This window comes from Salmo salar, chromosome 05 (assembly GCF_965601325.2).
Source record: "Salmo salar chromosome 05, fSalSal1, whole genome shotgun sequence".
NCBI lineage: Eukaryota > Metazoa > Chordata > Actinopteri > Salmoniformes > Salmonidae > Salmo > Salmo salar.
In genome coordinates, this window is record NC_138295.1 from 64,896,302 (window position 1) to 64,913,061 (window position 16,760).

The 16,760-nt window shown below is 46.2% G+C and overlaps 1 protein-coding gene across 10 annotated transcripts in view; it reads left to right on the plus strand.

Annotated features, from left to right (window-relative positions):
• The window catches only part of LOC106605391 (regulating synaptic membrane exocytosis protein 2), a 152,306-nt gene that overhangs the window by 33,028 nt on the left and 102,518 nt on the right, over window positions 1–16,760 (plus strand). For 9 of the 10 annotated variants that reach the window (XM_082975405.1, XM_082975398.1, XM_082975401.1 and 6 more), the window contains exon 2: window positions 10,699–11,627. In XM_082975405.1, the coding sequence (XP_082831531.1) occupies window positions 10,787–11,627 (841 nt within the window). In that variant the 5' untranslated portion in view covers window positions 10,699–10,786. The remainder of the gene's footprint in view (window positions 1–10,698; window positions 11,628–16,760) is intronic. The other variant, XM_082975400.1, reaches the window with a different exon arrangement.

The following is a 16,760-nucleotide window of genomic DNA, read 5'->3' on the forward strand; positions in this document are numbered from 1 at the left end:
GTATCTAACAATTCACAACAATACACACAAATCTAAAAGTAAAAGAATGGAATTAAGAAATATATAAATATTAGATTGACTAAAATACAGTAGACTAGAATACTGAATATACATATGAGATGAGTAAAACAGTATGTAAACATTATTCAAGTGACTAGTGTTCCATTATTAATGTGGCCAGTGATTCCAAGTCTATGTTTATAGGGCAGCAGCCTCTAAGTTGCAGGGTTGTTTAACCAGGTGGAAGCCGGCTAGTGATGGCTATTTAACAGTCTGATGGCAGTTGCCGTACCAGGCGGTGATACAGCCCGACAGGATGCTCTCAATTGTGCATCTCTAAAAGGTTGTGAGGGTTTTAGGGGCAAAGCCATGTTTCTTCAGTCCCGGGGTCCCCGGGGGGCCGCCGGTGAGGTGTGAGCATTCCCGAGCGCCGGGAGCGCGCGCCGGGGGGGCGCTGTTGCGCCTTCTTCACCACACTGTCTGTGTGGGTGGACCATTTCAGATCCTCAGTGATGTGTACGCGAAGGAACTTTCCACTTTCTCCACTGTGGTCCCGTCGATGTGGATGGGGGCGTGCTCCCTCTGCTGTTTCCTGAAGTCCACAATCAGCTCCTTTAGTTTTTTTGACGATGAGTGAGAGGTTATTTTCCTGGCACCACTCTTCCAGGCCCTTCACCTCCTCCCTGTAGGCTGTCTCGTCATTGATGGTGATCAGGCCTATTACTGTTGTGTCATCTGCAAACTTGATGATTGAGTTGGAGACGTGCATGTCCACGCAGTCATGGGTGAACAGGGAGAACAGGAGGGGGCTGAGGACGCACCTTGTGGGGCCCCTGTGTTGAGGATCAGTGAAGTGGAGGAGATGTTTCCTACTTTCACCACCTGGGGGCGGCCCGTCAGGAAGGCGAGGACCCAGTTGCACATGGCGGGGTTCAGACCCAGGGCTCCGAGCTTAATGATGAGCTTGGAGAGTACTATGTTGTTGAATGCTGAGCTGTAGTGAATGAACAGCATTCTTACATAGGTATTCTTTTTGTCCAGATGAGATAGGGCAGTGTGATGGCGATTGCATCATCTGTGGATCTATTGGGGCGGTAAGCAAATTGAAGTGGATCTAGGGTGTCAGGTAAGGTAGAGGTGATATGATCCTTGACTAGCCTCTCAAAGCACTTAATGATGATAGAAGTAAATGCTACAGGGCGATAGTCATTTAGTTCATTGGCCTTTGCTTTCTTGGGTACAGGAACAATGGTGAATATCTTGAAGCAAGTGGGGACAGCAAACTGGGATAGGGTGATTGAATATGTCCGTAAACACTCCAGCCAGCTGGTCCGCGCATGCTCTGAGGACACGGCTCGGGATGCTGTCTGGGCCGGCAGCCTTGCGAGGGTTAACACGCTTAAATGTCTTACTCACGTCGGCCACGGAGAAGGAGAGCCCACAGTCCTTGGTAGTGGGCCACGTCGGTGGCACTGTGTTATCCTTAAAGCGGGCAAAGTTTAGCTTGTCCGGAAACAAGACGTCGGTGTCCGCGACGTGGCTGGTTTTCCCTTTGTAGTTCGTGATTGTCTGTAGTCCCGGCCACATACGTCTTGTGTCTGAGCCGTTGAATTGTGGCTCCACTTTGTCTCTGTACTGACGTTATGCCTATTTGATTGCCTTACGGAGGGAATAACTACACTGTTTGTATACGGCCATATTCCCTGTCATGGTTAAATGCAGTGGTTCGTGCTTTCAGGTTTGCACGAATGCTGCCATCTATACACGGTTTCTGGTTTGGGTAGGTTTTAATAGTCACAGTGGGTACAACATCTCCTATACACTGATTGAAGAACTCAGTCACCGTATCCATGTATTCGTCAATGTTATTGTCAGAGGCTACCCAGAACATATTCCAGTCTGTGTGATCAAAACAATCTGTAAGCATGGATTCCAATTGGTCAGACCAGCGTTGAATAGACCTTAGCACGGGTACTTCCTGTTTGAGTTTCTGCCTGTAGGAAGGGAGGAGCAAAATGGAGTCGTGATCAGATTTGCCGAAGGGAGGGAGGGGGAGAGCCTTGTAGGCATTTCGAAAAGTTGAGTAACAGTGGTCCAGTGTTTTTCCAGAGCGAGTACTACAGTCAATGTGTTGGAAGAACTTCAGTAGCGTTTTCCTCAAATTTGCTTTGTTAAAATCCCCAGATACAATAAATGGGGCCTCAGGATATGTGGTTTGTATGAAGTCCAGTGTAGTTCTTTGAGGGCTGTCGTGGTATCGGCTTGAGGGGGAATATACACGGCTGTGACTATAACCGAAGATAATTATTTTGGGAGGTATTACGGTCGGCATTTGATTGTGAGTTGTTTTAGGTCAGGTGAACAAAAGGACTTCAGTTTCTGTATGTTATCACAATCACAACATGGGTAGTTAATCATGAAACATACACCCCCGCCTTTCTTCTTCCAGGAGAGTTCTTTATTCCTGTCTGCGCGATGTACTGAGAACCCAGCTGGCTGTATGGACAGGGACTGTATGTCCCGAGAGAGCCATTTTTTCAGTGAAACAGAGTATGTTACAATCCCTGATGTCTCTCTGGAAGGAGATCCCCGCCCTGAGCTCGTCTACTTTATTATCCAGTGTGTCACGGTTGTTGTAAGGAGAAGCAGACCAAAGTGCAGCGTGTGTGTCGTTCCACATTTTATTTTCACTGTGAAACTTTGCAATACATACACAAATAAACTGAACGAACAAAAACAACAAACCGTGACGCAGAGAAGAAACATACACTAACTCAGAAATAATCTCCCACAAACCCAGGTGGAAAAAAACCCTACTTAAGTATGATCTCCAATTAGAAACAACGAGGACCAGCTGCCTCTAATTGGAGATCATCCCAAACAAAACACCAACATAGAAATACAAAACTAGAACCTGACAACATAGAAATAGAAAACATAGAAAAAAAACCTGTCACGCCCTGACCTACTCTACCATAGAAAATAACATCTTTCTATGGTCAGGACGTGACACAGAGACTGAACATTAGCGAGTAATATACTCAGAAAAGGTGGATGGTGTGCATGCCTCCTGATTTGGACTAGAAGTCCACTCCGCCGGCGGTGTTTTGGAGCAGCCTCTGGAATAAGTTCAATTGCCTGGGGGGGTACAAAAACTGGTCATCATGCTGGTGAATTTCCACCGCTCTGAAATCCAGAAGTTATTTCCAGCAGTATGTAATAACACAAAAAAGATCTGGGCTAATAATGTAAGAAATAACACACAAAAAAACGAAATACTGCAAAGTTGCTAAGGAGCTAGAAGCAGAGCTGCCATATCTGTCAGCACCATCTTAACATGTTATCCTCTGAACAATCAATCTAATGTTCTATCTAAACCATTCTATCTAGACCATTCTAGAACATCTGTAGACCTATGTTAGTATAGAACACACAGCTTCCCCTCACCCTCCATTTGGCAAATCTGACCATAATTCTATCCTCCTGATTCCCTCTTACAAGCAAAAAGTAACGCAGGAAGTACCAGTGACTCGCTCAATACGGAAGTGGTCAGATGATGCAGATGCTAAGCTATAGGACTGTTTTGCTAACACAGACTGGAATATGTTCCTGGACTCATCGAATGGCATTGAGGAGTATACCACATCAGTCACCGGCTTCATCAATATGTACATCGATGACGTTGTCCCCACAGTGACCGTACTTACAGTTGAAGTCGGAAGTTTACATACACTTAGGTTGGAGTCATTAAAACTTGTTTTTCAACCACTCCACAACTTTCTTGTTAACAAACTATAGTTTTGGCAAGTCGGTTAGGACATCTACTTTGTGCGTGACACAAGTCATTTTTCCAACAATTGTTTACAGACAGATTATTTAACTTATAATTCACTATATCACAATTCCAGTGGGTCAGACGTTTACATACACGTTTACATAAGTTGACTGTGCCTTTAAACATCTTGGAAAATTCCAGAAAATGATGTCAAGGCTTTAGAAGCTTCTGATAGGCTAATTGACATAATTTCAGTCAATTGGAGGTGTACCTGTGGATGTATTTCAAGGCCAACCTTCAAGCTCCGTGCCTCTTTGCTTGGCATCATGGGAAAATCAAAAGAAATCAGCCAAGACCTCAGAAAACGAATTGTAGCCCTCCACAAGTCTGGTTCATCCTTGGGAGCAATTTCTCACCGCCTGAAGGTAGCACATTCATCTGTACAAACAATAGTACGCAAGTATAAACACCATGGGACCACACAGCCGTCATACCGCTAAGGAAGAAGACGCATTCTGTCTCCTAGAGATGAACGTACTTTGGTGTGAAAAGTGCAAATCAATCCCAGAACAACAGCAAAGGAAGATGCTGGAGGAAACAGGTACAAAAGTATCTCTATCCACAGTAAAACGAGACCTATATCGACATAACCTGAAAGGCCGCTCAGCAAGGAAGAAGCCACTGCTCCAAAACCGCCATAAAAAAGCCAGGCTATAGGGACAAAGACCGTACTTTTTGGAGAAATGTCCTCTGGTCTGATGAAACAAAAATAGAACTGTTTGGCCATAATGACCATTGTTATGTTTGGAGGAAAAAGGGAGAGTCTTGCAAGCCGAAGAACACCATCCCAATCGTGAAGCCCGGATGTGGCAGCATCATGTTGTGGGGGGGCTTTGCTGCAGGAGGGACATCACAAAGCCCTGATCTCAATCCTATAGAACATTTGTGGGCAGAACTGAAAAAGTGTGTGCGAGCAAGGAGACCTACAAACCTGACTAAGTTACACCAACTCTGTCAGGAGGAATGGGCCAAAATTCACCCGACTTATTGTGGGAAGCTTGGGGAAGGCTACCCGTAATGTTTGACCCAAGTTAAACAATTTAAAGGCAATGCTACCAAATACTAATTGAGTATATGTAAACTTCTGACCCACTGGGAATGTGACATTATTCTGACATTTCACATTCTTAAAATAAAGTGGTGATCCTAACTGACCTAAGACAGGCACTTTTTACTAGGATTAAATGTCAGGAATTGTAAAAAACTGAATTTAAATGTATTTGGCTAAGGTGTCTGTAAACTTTCGACTTCAACTGTACATACCCCAACCGGAAGCAACATCTTCACTGAGCTAAAGAGTAGATCTGCCGCTTTCAAGGTGCGGGACTCTAACCCGGACGCTTATAAGAAATCCCGCTATGCCCTCAGATGCACCATCAAACAGGCAAAGCGTAAATACAGGACTAATATTGAATCCTACTACACCGGCTACGACGCTCGTCGGATGTGGCAGGGCTTGCAAAGTTTTATGGACTACGAAGGGTAGCCCAGCCGCAAGCTGCCCAGTGACACAAGCGTAACAGACGAGCTAATTTACCAGGACATGTACTCCAAGCATGCACTGACCAACTGGCCAATTGTCTTCATTGACATTTTCAACCTGTCCCTGGCTGAGTCTGTAAAACCTACATGTTTCAAGCAGACCACCATAGTCCCTGTGCCCAAGAACACCAAGGTAACCTGCCTAATTGACCACCGACCCGTAGCACTCATCTGTAGCCATGAAGTGCTTTGAAATGCTGGCCACGGCTCAAATCAACACTATCATCCCAGAACCCCTAAACCCACCCCAATTTTCATACCGCCCCAACAGATCCACAGATGACTCAATCTCTATTGCACTCAACACTGCCCTTTCCCACCTGGACAAAAGGAACACCTGCGTGAGAATGCACGACTATATTGAATATAGCGCAGCGTTTAACACCGTATTACCCTCAAAGTCCATCAATAAGCTAAGTACCCTGGGACTAAACACCTCCCTCTGCAACTGGATCCTGGACTTCCTGACTGGCCGTCCCCAGGTGTTAATTGTAGGCAACAACACATCTGCCATGCTGATCCTCAACACATGGGCCCCTCAGTGGTGTGTGCTTAGTCCCGTCCTATACTCCCTGTTCACCCACGACTGCGTGGCCAAGCACGACTCCAATACCATCATTAAGTTTGCAGACGACACAACGGTGGTAGGCCTGATCACTGACAGCGATGAGACAGCCTATAGGGAGGAGGTCAGAGAACTGGCAGTGTGGTGCCAGGACAACAACCTCTCCCTCAATGTGAGCAAGACAAAGGAGCTGATCGTGGATTACAGGAAAAGGACGGCCGAGCACGTCCCCATTCTCATCGACAGGGCTGTAGTGGAGCAGGTTGAGAGCTTGTGGTGTCCACATCACCAACTCTCTATCATAGTCCAAACACACCAAGACAGTTGTGAAGAGTACACACCACGCCTATTCCCCGTCAAGAGACAAAGATTTGGCATGGGTCCTCAGATCCTCAAAAGGTTCTACAGCTGCACCATCGAGAGCATCCTGACTGGTTGCATCACCGCCTGGTATGGCAACTGCTCGGCCACCCGACCGCAAGGCGCTACAGAGGGTAGTGCGTACAACCCTGTACGTCACTGGGGCCAATCTTCCTGCCATCCAGGACCTCTATACCAGGCAGTGTCAGAGGAAGGCCCCAAAAATGACCAAAGACTACAACCACCCTAGTCATAGTGTTCTCTCTGCTCTGCACGGCAAGCGGTACCGGAGCGCCAAGTCCAGGTCCAAAAGGCTTCTGAGCAGCTTCTACCCCCAGGCCATATGACTGTTGATCAGCTAATCAAATGGCTACCTGGACTATTTGCATTGACCCCCCCCCCCCTCCCTTTTTTACGCTGCTGCTACTCGCTGTTTATTCTCTATCTATGCATAGTCACTTTACCCCTACCTACATTTACATATTACCTCAATTACCTCGACTAACATGTACCCCCACACATTGACTCGGTACCGGTACCCTCTGTATATAGCCTCCACATTGACTCGGTACCGGTACCCCCTGTATATAGCTTAGTTATTGTTATTTTATTGTTGCTCTTTTATTTTTTACTTTAGTTTATTTAGTAAATCGTTTTTCTTAAAACTGCATTGTTGGTTAAGGGCTCGTAAGTAAGCATTTCACAGTAAGGTCTACACTTGTTGTATTTGGCGCATGTGACAAATAACATTTGATTTGATTCACTGGCTGTCCCAGGCTCAGCCCAGCAGCAGATTAGGCTCCTTATGCAGTGTGAATGCACTTCAATGCCATGCCAGTGCTTACATCACTACGCTACGCAGTTCAGATTTCCGACGGTAGGCTGAGAGGCTGGTGGATGAATCATTGTCTGCTTCTGAATGACGTCACTATCCCATCCTCCTAGCTCCCATACTGCACTGGCAGCTTGGGTTTTGGACAATGCTCTCTGACTGCACAATGCTCACTGCCACTGTATCATACCGGCTATTCTATGAGAGAGCTGAACTCCTCTCTCTCCCCATGTCTTCCTGTCTTCCTGTCTTCATGTATGTATGTATGTATGTATGTATGTATGTATGTATGTATGTATGTATGTATGTATGTATGTATGTATGTATGTATGTATGTATGTATGTATGTATGTCCCTATGTAGTCAGCCCCTCCGTCCGTCCCTAAGTCAGCCCCTCCGTCCGTCCCTAAGTCAGCCCCTCCGTCCGTCCCTAAGTCAGCCCCTCCGTCCGTCCCTAAGTCAGCCCCTCCGTCCGTCCCTAAGTCAGCCCCTCCGTCCGTCCCTAAGTCAGCCCCTCCGTCCGTCCCTAAGTTAGCCCCTCCGTCCGTCCCTAAGTCAGCCCTTCAGTCAGTCCCTCAGTCCATACCTCAGTCGGTCCGTCCGTTTGTCGGACAGCAATTTGAATAGGGGTTTGAATGCAAACATAAGCTCATGGGACTGTGTCATATGGGAGCTGGGAGCAGCAGGAGAGCACAGAGTGACATCACCAAAGAAAACCTTTTCCACTACCACAGCCAGTCAGTCAGAGGTCCTATACTGATGTCAATATATGTCTTATTATACAACATGTATTCCAGATACATTTACAGGGAGGGAGATAATGTACAGATCATCCACAGCAGAGTGGTGTTGTGTTGCGCTGAGGACACTAGCATGATGCTGTAGGCAGATGTAGTAGTAGCTGCTATTGACTCTGGTCTGGACACAAAGGGCATCCAGGGCTAAACAGGACTACACATTATGGGATATTTGTGTCAAGTAGAGTCAGGGCTTGTCGAGGGGGGGTATGTGTGTGTGTGTGTGTGTGTGTGTGTGTGTGTGTGTGTGTGTGTGTGTGTGTGTGTGTGTGTGTGTGTGTGTGTGTGTGTGTGTGTGTGTGTGTGTGTGTGTGTGTGGTTTTTCACAACAGTAGTAGTCCTGAGGGAGCATTGGCCAGGGGCCCTTTGGACATACTAATAACTCTTACTGAAGCATTTCCTAGTGTAATCAGTACAACCCCTTCCCCCATGATACTCTAACACACACACCTCCTTCATCACCATGCCTGTCTTACAGAGACATGCTGACAATACCCCCCCCCCCCCCCCCCCCCCACACACATACACACATACAGTACACCCTGCGCATTCCATCCAGTCACTCAGCCAGTCTACTGTACTCTGCCATATCATCATCCCTGCCGCCGCCTCACCTTGGTTTTCTCAATGTATCAGCGGTCTGTTATTGTCTGGAAGACTTATACATAATGCCTCAGACTGTAGAGTTCAGAACACTACATGACTGGGTCAAAAACATGACCATTAATGAACCTGCTGTTGGAAATGTATTGGCAGGTTGTAACATACTAAATTAAGACAACTCAGAAAGCATTTGAGTCCTAACATGTCATTACTTTCTTTCTTTCCTGAGGTAAAAAGTAGAAAAAGAGGTATGATTTGTGAATAGTGTGGTTTGGACAAATGGAAAGCATTAACATACAGGGCTGTTCACAGCCAGGGCTCCTCAGCCACATCCTACTTCCCCCGTTCCCCCTTCAATGACTGCTGGATATACTGTAGTGTGTCCCAAATGGCACCCTAATCCCTTTATAGTACGCTACTTCTGAACAGGGCCCGTAGACCTCTGGTCAAAGGTAGCGCACTATAAAGGGAATAAGGTGCCATTTGGGATGTAGACGCTGTCTTTGGGATTATGGAGGAGTACATAATATACCACAAATCCTGAACCAGTTATGACATATTACATTTGGCCCAAATAACATAGTGACAAAAACAAAATGGTGGCTGCTGCTCTATTATTTACTGTCAATAGATAATACTTCATGTCTGGTGGGAAAATATTCTTGGAACAGTGCTGTACAGGTGCGAGTACAGTTCAGGTGTGAATACAGTAGTTGAGATTTAAAAAGTGTTTCATATGATCCTGCTCTCCCGTCCTGGCTTCACAGTATTCTAGCTCAGTGCAGCGACTACAGAAGGCTAGTTCTGTCTGTCTATGTGACTCTACTGGCTGTGTGTGGAGCACAGCAGTGGTTTTCCATGGGGATGGAGGGGACCGATATAATTAGGGAAGAAGTCTCTCCTCTTCTCTTCCATTACCCCTCTCCTCCTTTCCTTCTCTCCTCCTCTCTTCCTCTCCCCCTCTCTTCTCCTTTCTTCCTCTCCTCCTCTCCTACTCGTCTTCTCAAAGTCGAAATGAGATTGTTAATAATCCCTTTTTCCCAGCATGCTCCTAACTTAGGCACATTATTACTGGATAAGCTACACAGACCACACACTCCTCCCTCCCAAACGCCTGGCCCCTCCCTCTCCAGACAGCAGACAACACATCCCAACGCTGGGGAACAGTGTCATTTATCATAGCACAGACTCTCTCTCTTTCTCTCTCACTCTCTCGCACACGTACGTACGTGCGCACGCACGCACGCAGGCACACACGCACAAACACACTTTTAATTTGAAAACACAAACGGGCCGTTCTCAGGGAACGTCTGTCGTTAATCATGTGCCATCTAGCTGTTTGAAATGCATTGCAATAATCATCATTTATCCGCTTTACACCAACACGGTAATCAGATGGAATGAACATGAATATGAAAGATGACCTATAGTATCCACATAGTAACCAAGAGGAAATGGAAACATATTATAGATCAATACATAATAGTGTACCGGTAGAATATCATGTTGAATGTATTTGTACAGACTGTGACTCCTTACAGAAATAACATCAGTTGTGATGGTGAAACTATTTCCTGTTTTGAGACTTTTTTTAAAGGCTGCTTGGTTTCTGAAAAGTGACTTGCCTTTTCAGGGATATCTTGTCTTTGGGTCTGGCTGCCATCTTAGGGCTCCTAGATATATTTTTAGTGAAGAGAGTCAAAGAAGTGCAGGAGTCTTCTTCCCAAACCTCCAGCTCAAAACCCCCCAGCTCCAGCCCTGTTATGTGACAGCTACTGTAGCTAAGCCTTTCATCAGCCGTCTATGAGGCCCACGCAGTGTGGAGTGTACACACACACACACACACACACACACACACACACACACACACACACACACACACACACACACACACACACACACACACACACACACACTGGTGGCTACCCTGTCTAGGGACCTGCTATGTTTGGAGTGGGTTTAGAAGGCAGGTAAAGCAGAGCAGAAAGCCCTGTAGATCTTTCATCCTAAGCATCAGTGAGTTTTTCTGCTGGTGATATAATGATACTCAAGCTCAATGTGATTCTACAATATAATATACAGCCTTTTAAAACCCTGTTCTGACTCAGAGAATTTCCCCTCCTACTTGACTCGCTCACTAACAGTCTTTTTCTTTGACGGACAGGAAACGAAGCCCATCAGCATCCAGGGATACAAACCAAAAATACGACCAAAGGGAGGAGCGGGGTCAGTATGCCCCGGGGGACGGCACCATGCCCAGATCACCGTCCGACTACGGGGATGGGGACCCTCGGCGTGGGGCCCCACGGAGGTACCAAGACGCTGAGGCGGCACGGGGGGAGTACCGTGGTGGGCGTGGCCGCTGGCGCTCCCAGGAGGACTACCCTCTGGACCAGGACGGGCCCTACCCTCTAGACGGGCAGCCCAGTGAGTATGAGCTGCAGCGCCAGCGCCAGGAGGAGTACCAGACACGCTACCGCTCCGACCCCAACCTGGCCCGTTACCCCGTCAAGCCCCAGCCCTACGAGGAGCAGATGAGGATGCATGCTGAGGTGGGCCGGGCCAGACACGAGAGGCGCCACAGTGATGTGTCTCTGGCCTACACGGAGCAGGACGAGCCCCAGGGACCTATCCGCCTGTCCAGACAGCACCTGACCGAGCGCCGGCCACCCATGGTGGGCCAACGCTCCTACTCCATGGACAGAAACTCCCCCACCCCTGGAGGCCACCACCGGACCTCCAACCACAGCCCCCCCACCCCACACCGCAGCCCCGTGCTGGGGGACAGGTCAGGGGACATGAGGCGGGGGCCAGGGGAGCCAATAGGGTTCAGGGGTCATGATTATCTGGACCCCAGCTCTGCTGTCAGGAAGACCAAGAGGGAGAAGATGGACACCATGTTGAGGAACGACTCTCTGAGCTCTGACCAGTCTGAGTCCATCCGGCCGCCGCCACCAAAGCCCCACAAAACCAAAAAGGGGGGTAAGATGCGGCAGGTGTCCCTGAGCAGCTCGGAGGAGGAACTGGCCACCACGCCGGAGTACACCAGCTGTGAGGATGTGGAGATAGAGAGTGAGTCTGTCAGTGAGAAAGGTAGGAACACTCTTCCTCCTCCTCTCTCTCTTTCAACTCTCATACAGTACACTAGGGGGCAATCTGAAAAGGCAACCTATTCCCTATATAGTATTGCTCTATATAGGGAATATACTTTTGGCTCTGGCCAAAAATCGTGCACTATATAGGGAATAGACTGCCATTTGGGAAGCACCGAGTTATGTCAGGGATAGTCAAATCACCTTTGCATTATTCATTGGGAAGTGTATTCAGTGTCACTGTCAGCTCATGTTGAACATGTTTATTGACTAATTGCCACTGTTCCATATTCAGTGAGTTAGTGGTACGACAGTAGTCTGCTAGCTCCATATGTTCAGTACAGAGGACTGAGTGCCATTGATGAGTAATGACTACCATACCATCACAACTCTCTTCTCAGTCGCCCTTAATTATATGAAGGAAACTACAACGTTTATCCATGAAAACAATACCCAATGTTCTGTATATGTTCTGTATTGTCAGGCTTGCATAACTAAAGTGACTATTTGATTTTGGTTTTAGGGAGCGCAGTCAGTGTATCTGAACAAATGTGTTTTAATGTAGGCCTCGTAGTCTCATTTATAATAATATGATATGTAGATTATGATAGGAATTTGATCTTAATGAGCCGTCGCTTAAAAACTAACCTTTTTATTTCCTCACAGTCGATGGTCTGTCTGTGTCTTTGTTACGTGATCTGTTCTGTGTGTGTGTGTGTGTGTGTGTGTGTGTGTGTCAAGTCTATTCCACACTGTACTGCAACTGCGTGGAGGGAGGTTATTATGTCGACAGGGCTTGGCCAGATGGGTGTAAATGTCTATGCAAGAGTGTGTGTGTGTTGGGCTGCTGCTCTAGATACCTTATCCTGTCTCTGTCCTCCTGTAGCACACATTGCAGGGCCTGGCTACCACTTCTGTTTCACACATTCAATCTGATGTAATGGACTCTATATTATATAACATAGATAGAGGGAGAGATCGAGAGATAGCGAGAGGAGAGATGAGAAAGAAAAATATGGAAAGGAGGGAGGAGAGAGGGAGAGAGATAAAGAGAGGAGAGAGAGAGAGAAGGAAGGTGATGATATATGTAATTGTAGTCTGATACTGTACTTTTACAGTGGCACAGGCACGCACTCACACACACACACAAACACACACACTTCGAAAAAGTGTCCCAAAGTGTGTGTGCGTGCGTGTGTGTGTTTGTGCGTATTGGGCGGCTCACTCCAATAGGATCAGGGCCAGGGGTAATGTGCTGTTCCAGTCATTCAGCCTATAGGGAGTCAGTCTGTCTGTCTGTGTCTGTGGGTTAGTCTGTGATGCTGCTTTTGAACGGCCTCTGGCTGAACAATGTCATCAGTCGTGCATATTAATTAATGAAGGTACGGCAAATGCAATTAAAAGTGGTAGAATAATTAGGGTTTCTCCCTGTAGGATTCTAGCCTCGCAAGCCGCGTGATCTTGCACGCTAACATGAATGGTTCCTTGCAATGATAAGCTCGCGAGATCAGGCGACTTGTGAGGCCAGTAGGATTCCCCCTGCACGACAACTAAACTCAGTTGGATCAGCCAGGGAGGACGGGATGGGGTTGGAGTAGACGGTGGAGTCGAGTCGTGAGCTGGGCTGGGCTGAGTGGAAGTTTGGAGATCAAATGGTTTTTGAATGGCTTACTTCTAGCTCCTAGTCCCTAACACCTAGCCCCTAACTCCTAGTCCCTAGCTACCAGCCCCCTCTCCTCTAGATGCAGACAGATAGTTGTTATGAATTATAAGGTCATACTACTATTCATCTCATACTACTGTACCACAATGCTTCTGAACGATCAAACCACCCTCACCCTCTGGTGATGTCATAACGTTAAGGACACTAACAAAGTCCCAGATAGAGAGAGAGAGAGATTAGGCCTGGGCCGGCGGAGGAGCGGTCACCGTGCTGAAAGCATTGCTACACTTTGGGTAGGCTGGCTTTGTGGTTTCCATATTAGTCCTTTAAAAAGGCAGACATCTTCCAAAGGCGTTTCCAAGTGTAGAGCTGTTTCTGAGGAGTGACCTATTTAGATTCCCCTCTAAAGCAGACTGTATGGCACTTCTACACTCAAGGGTTATTTCCCTGTGTGGTGTCTCTGTCTCCTTTGGATGACTGTGAAGGACTGAGTGATGTGAGGTAGTCCCTCTACATGGTCCCTTTCACATAGCTTTAGCTGCTATCACTCATTAGCTGCTATCAGATATAAAGCTGCAAAAATCGAAATATACAGTGCATTCGGAAAGCATTCAGACCCCTTCCCTTTTTCCAAATTTTTATACTTATTCTAAAATTGATTAAGTACATGTTTTTCCTCCTCAATCTACACACAATACCCCATAATGACAAAGCGAAACTGGTTTAAATTTATTTCTGCAAATGTATTAAAAATAAAAAACAGAAATACCTTATTTATATAGGTATTCAGACCCTTTGCTATGAGTCTCGAAATTGAGCTCAGGTGCATCCTGTTTCCATTGCAATCAGAAAGTATTCAGACCCCTTCCCCTTTTCCAAATTTTGTTCCGTTATAGCCTTATTGTAAAATGGATTAAATTTTAAAAAATCCTCCTCAATCTACACACAATACCCCATAAAGACAAAGCGAAAACTGTTTTTTATTTATTTCTGCAAATGTATTAAAAATGAATAACAGATACCTTATATATATAAGTATTCAGACCCTTTTCTATGAGACACGAAATTGAGCTCAGGTGCATCCTGTTTCCATTGATCATCCTTGAGATGTTTCTACAACTTGATTGGAGTCCACCTGTGGAAAATGTTATTGATTGGACATGATTTGGAAAGGCACACACCTGTCTATATATGGTCCCACAGTTGGCAGTGCATGTCAGAGCAAAAACCAAGCCATGAGGGCGAAGGAATTGTCCGTAGAGCTTCGAGACAGGATTGTGTCATAGCACAGATCTGGGGATGGGTACCAAAACATTTCTGCTGCAGTGGAGGTCCCCCAGAACACAGTGGCCTCCATCATTCTTAAATGGAATAAGTTTGGAACCACCAAGACTCTTCCTAGAGCTGGCCAACCGGCCAAACTGAGGAATCGGCAGAGAAGGGCCTTGGTCAGGGAGGTGACCAAGAACCCGATGGTCACCACAGACAGAGCTCCAGAGTTCCTCTGTGGAGATGGGAGAACCTTCCAGAAGGTAAACTATCTCTGCAGCACTCCACCAATCAGGCCTTTATGGGTGGCAGGTAGCCTAGGGGTTAGAGCGTTGGACTAGTAACTGCAAGATCGAATCCCCGAGCTGACAAGGTAAAAATCTGTCGTTCTGCCCCTGAACAAGGCAGTTAACCCACTGTTCCTAGACCGTCATTGAAAATAAGAATTTGTTCTTAACTGACTTGCCTAGTTAAATAAAGGTAAAATATAAAAATAGAAATGGGAGAGTGGCCAGACTGAAGCCACTTCTCATTAAAAGGCACATGACAGCCCGCTTGGAGTTTGCCAAAATGCACCTAAAGGACTCTCAGACCATGAGAAACAAGATTCTCTGGTCTGATGAAACCAAGATTGAACGCCTGGAAGAAACCTGGTACCATCCCTACGGGGAAGCATGGTGGTGGCGGCATCATGCTGTGGGGATGTTTTTCAGAGGCAGGGACTGTGAGACTAATCAAGATAGAGGAAAGAGGAACGGAGCAAAGTACAGAGAGATTCTTGATAAAAACCTGCTCCAGATCGCTCAGGATCTCAGACTGGGGCGAAGGTTCACCTTCCAACAGGACAATGACCCTAAGCACACAGCCAAGACAACTCAGGAGTGGCTTCGGGAAGTCTCTGAATGTCCTTGACTGGCTTAGCCAGAGCCCGGACTTGAACCCAATCGAACGTCTATGGAGAGACCTAAAAATAGCTGTGCAGCGACGCTCCCCATCCAACCTGGACAACCTTGAGATGATCTGCAGAGAAGAATGGGAGAAACTGCCCAAATACAGGTGTGCCAAGCTTTTAGTGTCATACCCAAGAAGACTCGAGGCTGTAATCGCTACCAAAGGTGCTTCAACAAAGTACTGAGTAAAGGGTCTGAATACTTATGCAAATGTTATTTTTTTTTATTTTTTATTTGTTATACATTTGTAAACATTTTTAGAAGCCTGTTTTTGCTTTGTCATTATGGGATATTGTGTGTAGATTGATGATGGAAAAAAAAACGATTTAATCCATTTTAGAATAAGGCTGTAACAAAAATTGGAAAAATTCAAGGTGTCTGAATATTTTCCGAATGCACTATATGTTGTTCTTGAAGAAAAGCTGAACATTAGGATCCTCCACTAAATAGTCAGGGTGACGTTTATTGTCATGTGTCTTGCCCCGGAGGTAGAATTCAGCGGTTTACGCTAGATAGGCCAACTGCTAAGTCAAAATGGGCTATATCGTAATCATTCATGAAAACAGAAATTCACATTTTGCTCTTAATTTAAGGTTAGTGTTATGCATTAGGGTTATGTTTAAAATCAGATTGTATTACTTTGTGGCTGTGCCAGCTAGTGACCTCTCTGCAGAGCTGCCTCCAGGGCAAGACTCATGACAATAAATGCCAACCTGCACTAAATGGTTGGCAAATATCAACATGAATCAGCCTCATTTTGGCGGTTTCCCCTCAACACTATAGGATAGGATTCTGGACAGGATAGGTATTATATTGTAAGACATCTGTAAGGGTTTAAGGCCTGTATTTCAGATCTCCACTACTCCTACAGACAACTACTGTACATGCTAAATAGCAACACACAGGCTCTTCCCTGTCCTCTAGCCTTCCCATATATTTGTTACAACAGGACAATGGTTATAGACAAAGGGTAGTTTTTCGGAACTAAATGCTCCCCTTGACACACACACGTACACACACACATTGGATTAAACCCCATTTTTGTACAGAATTGACATCCAAAGCTATCCTTAAGATGTTGGGCCACTTGACTCACTCCACGCAGGCCCACAGTCGTCATAATTGCAAATAGATTTTGTCAAATGTGTAATTATGGGAGCTTTTACCTTGGTGGTGTCAAAAACAGGAAAGACGGATGAGGAGGAGAGGGAGGAGAAAACAACAGAGAAGAGGAAAGGAGAAAAGAGGACAG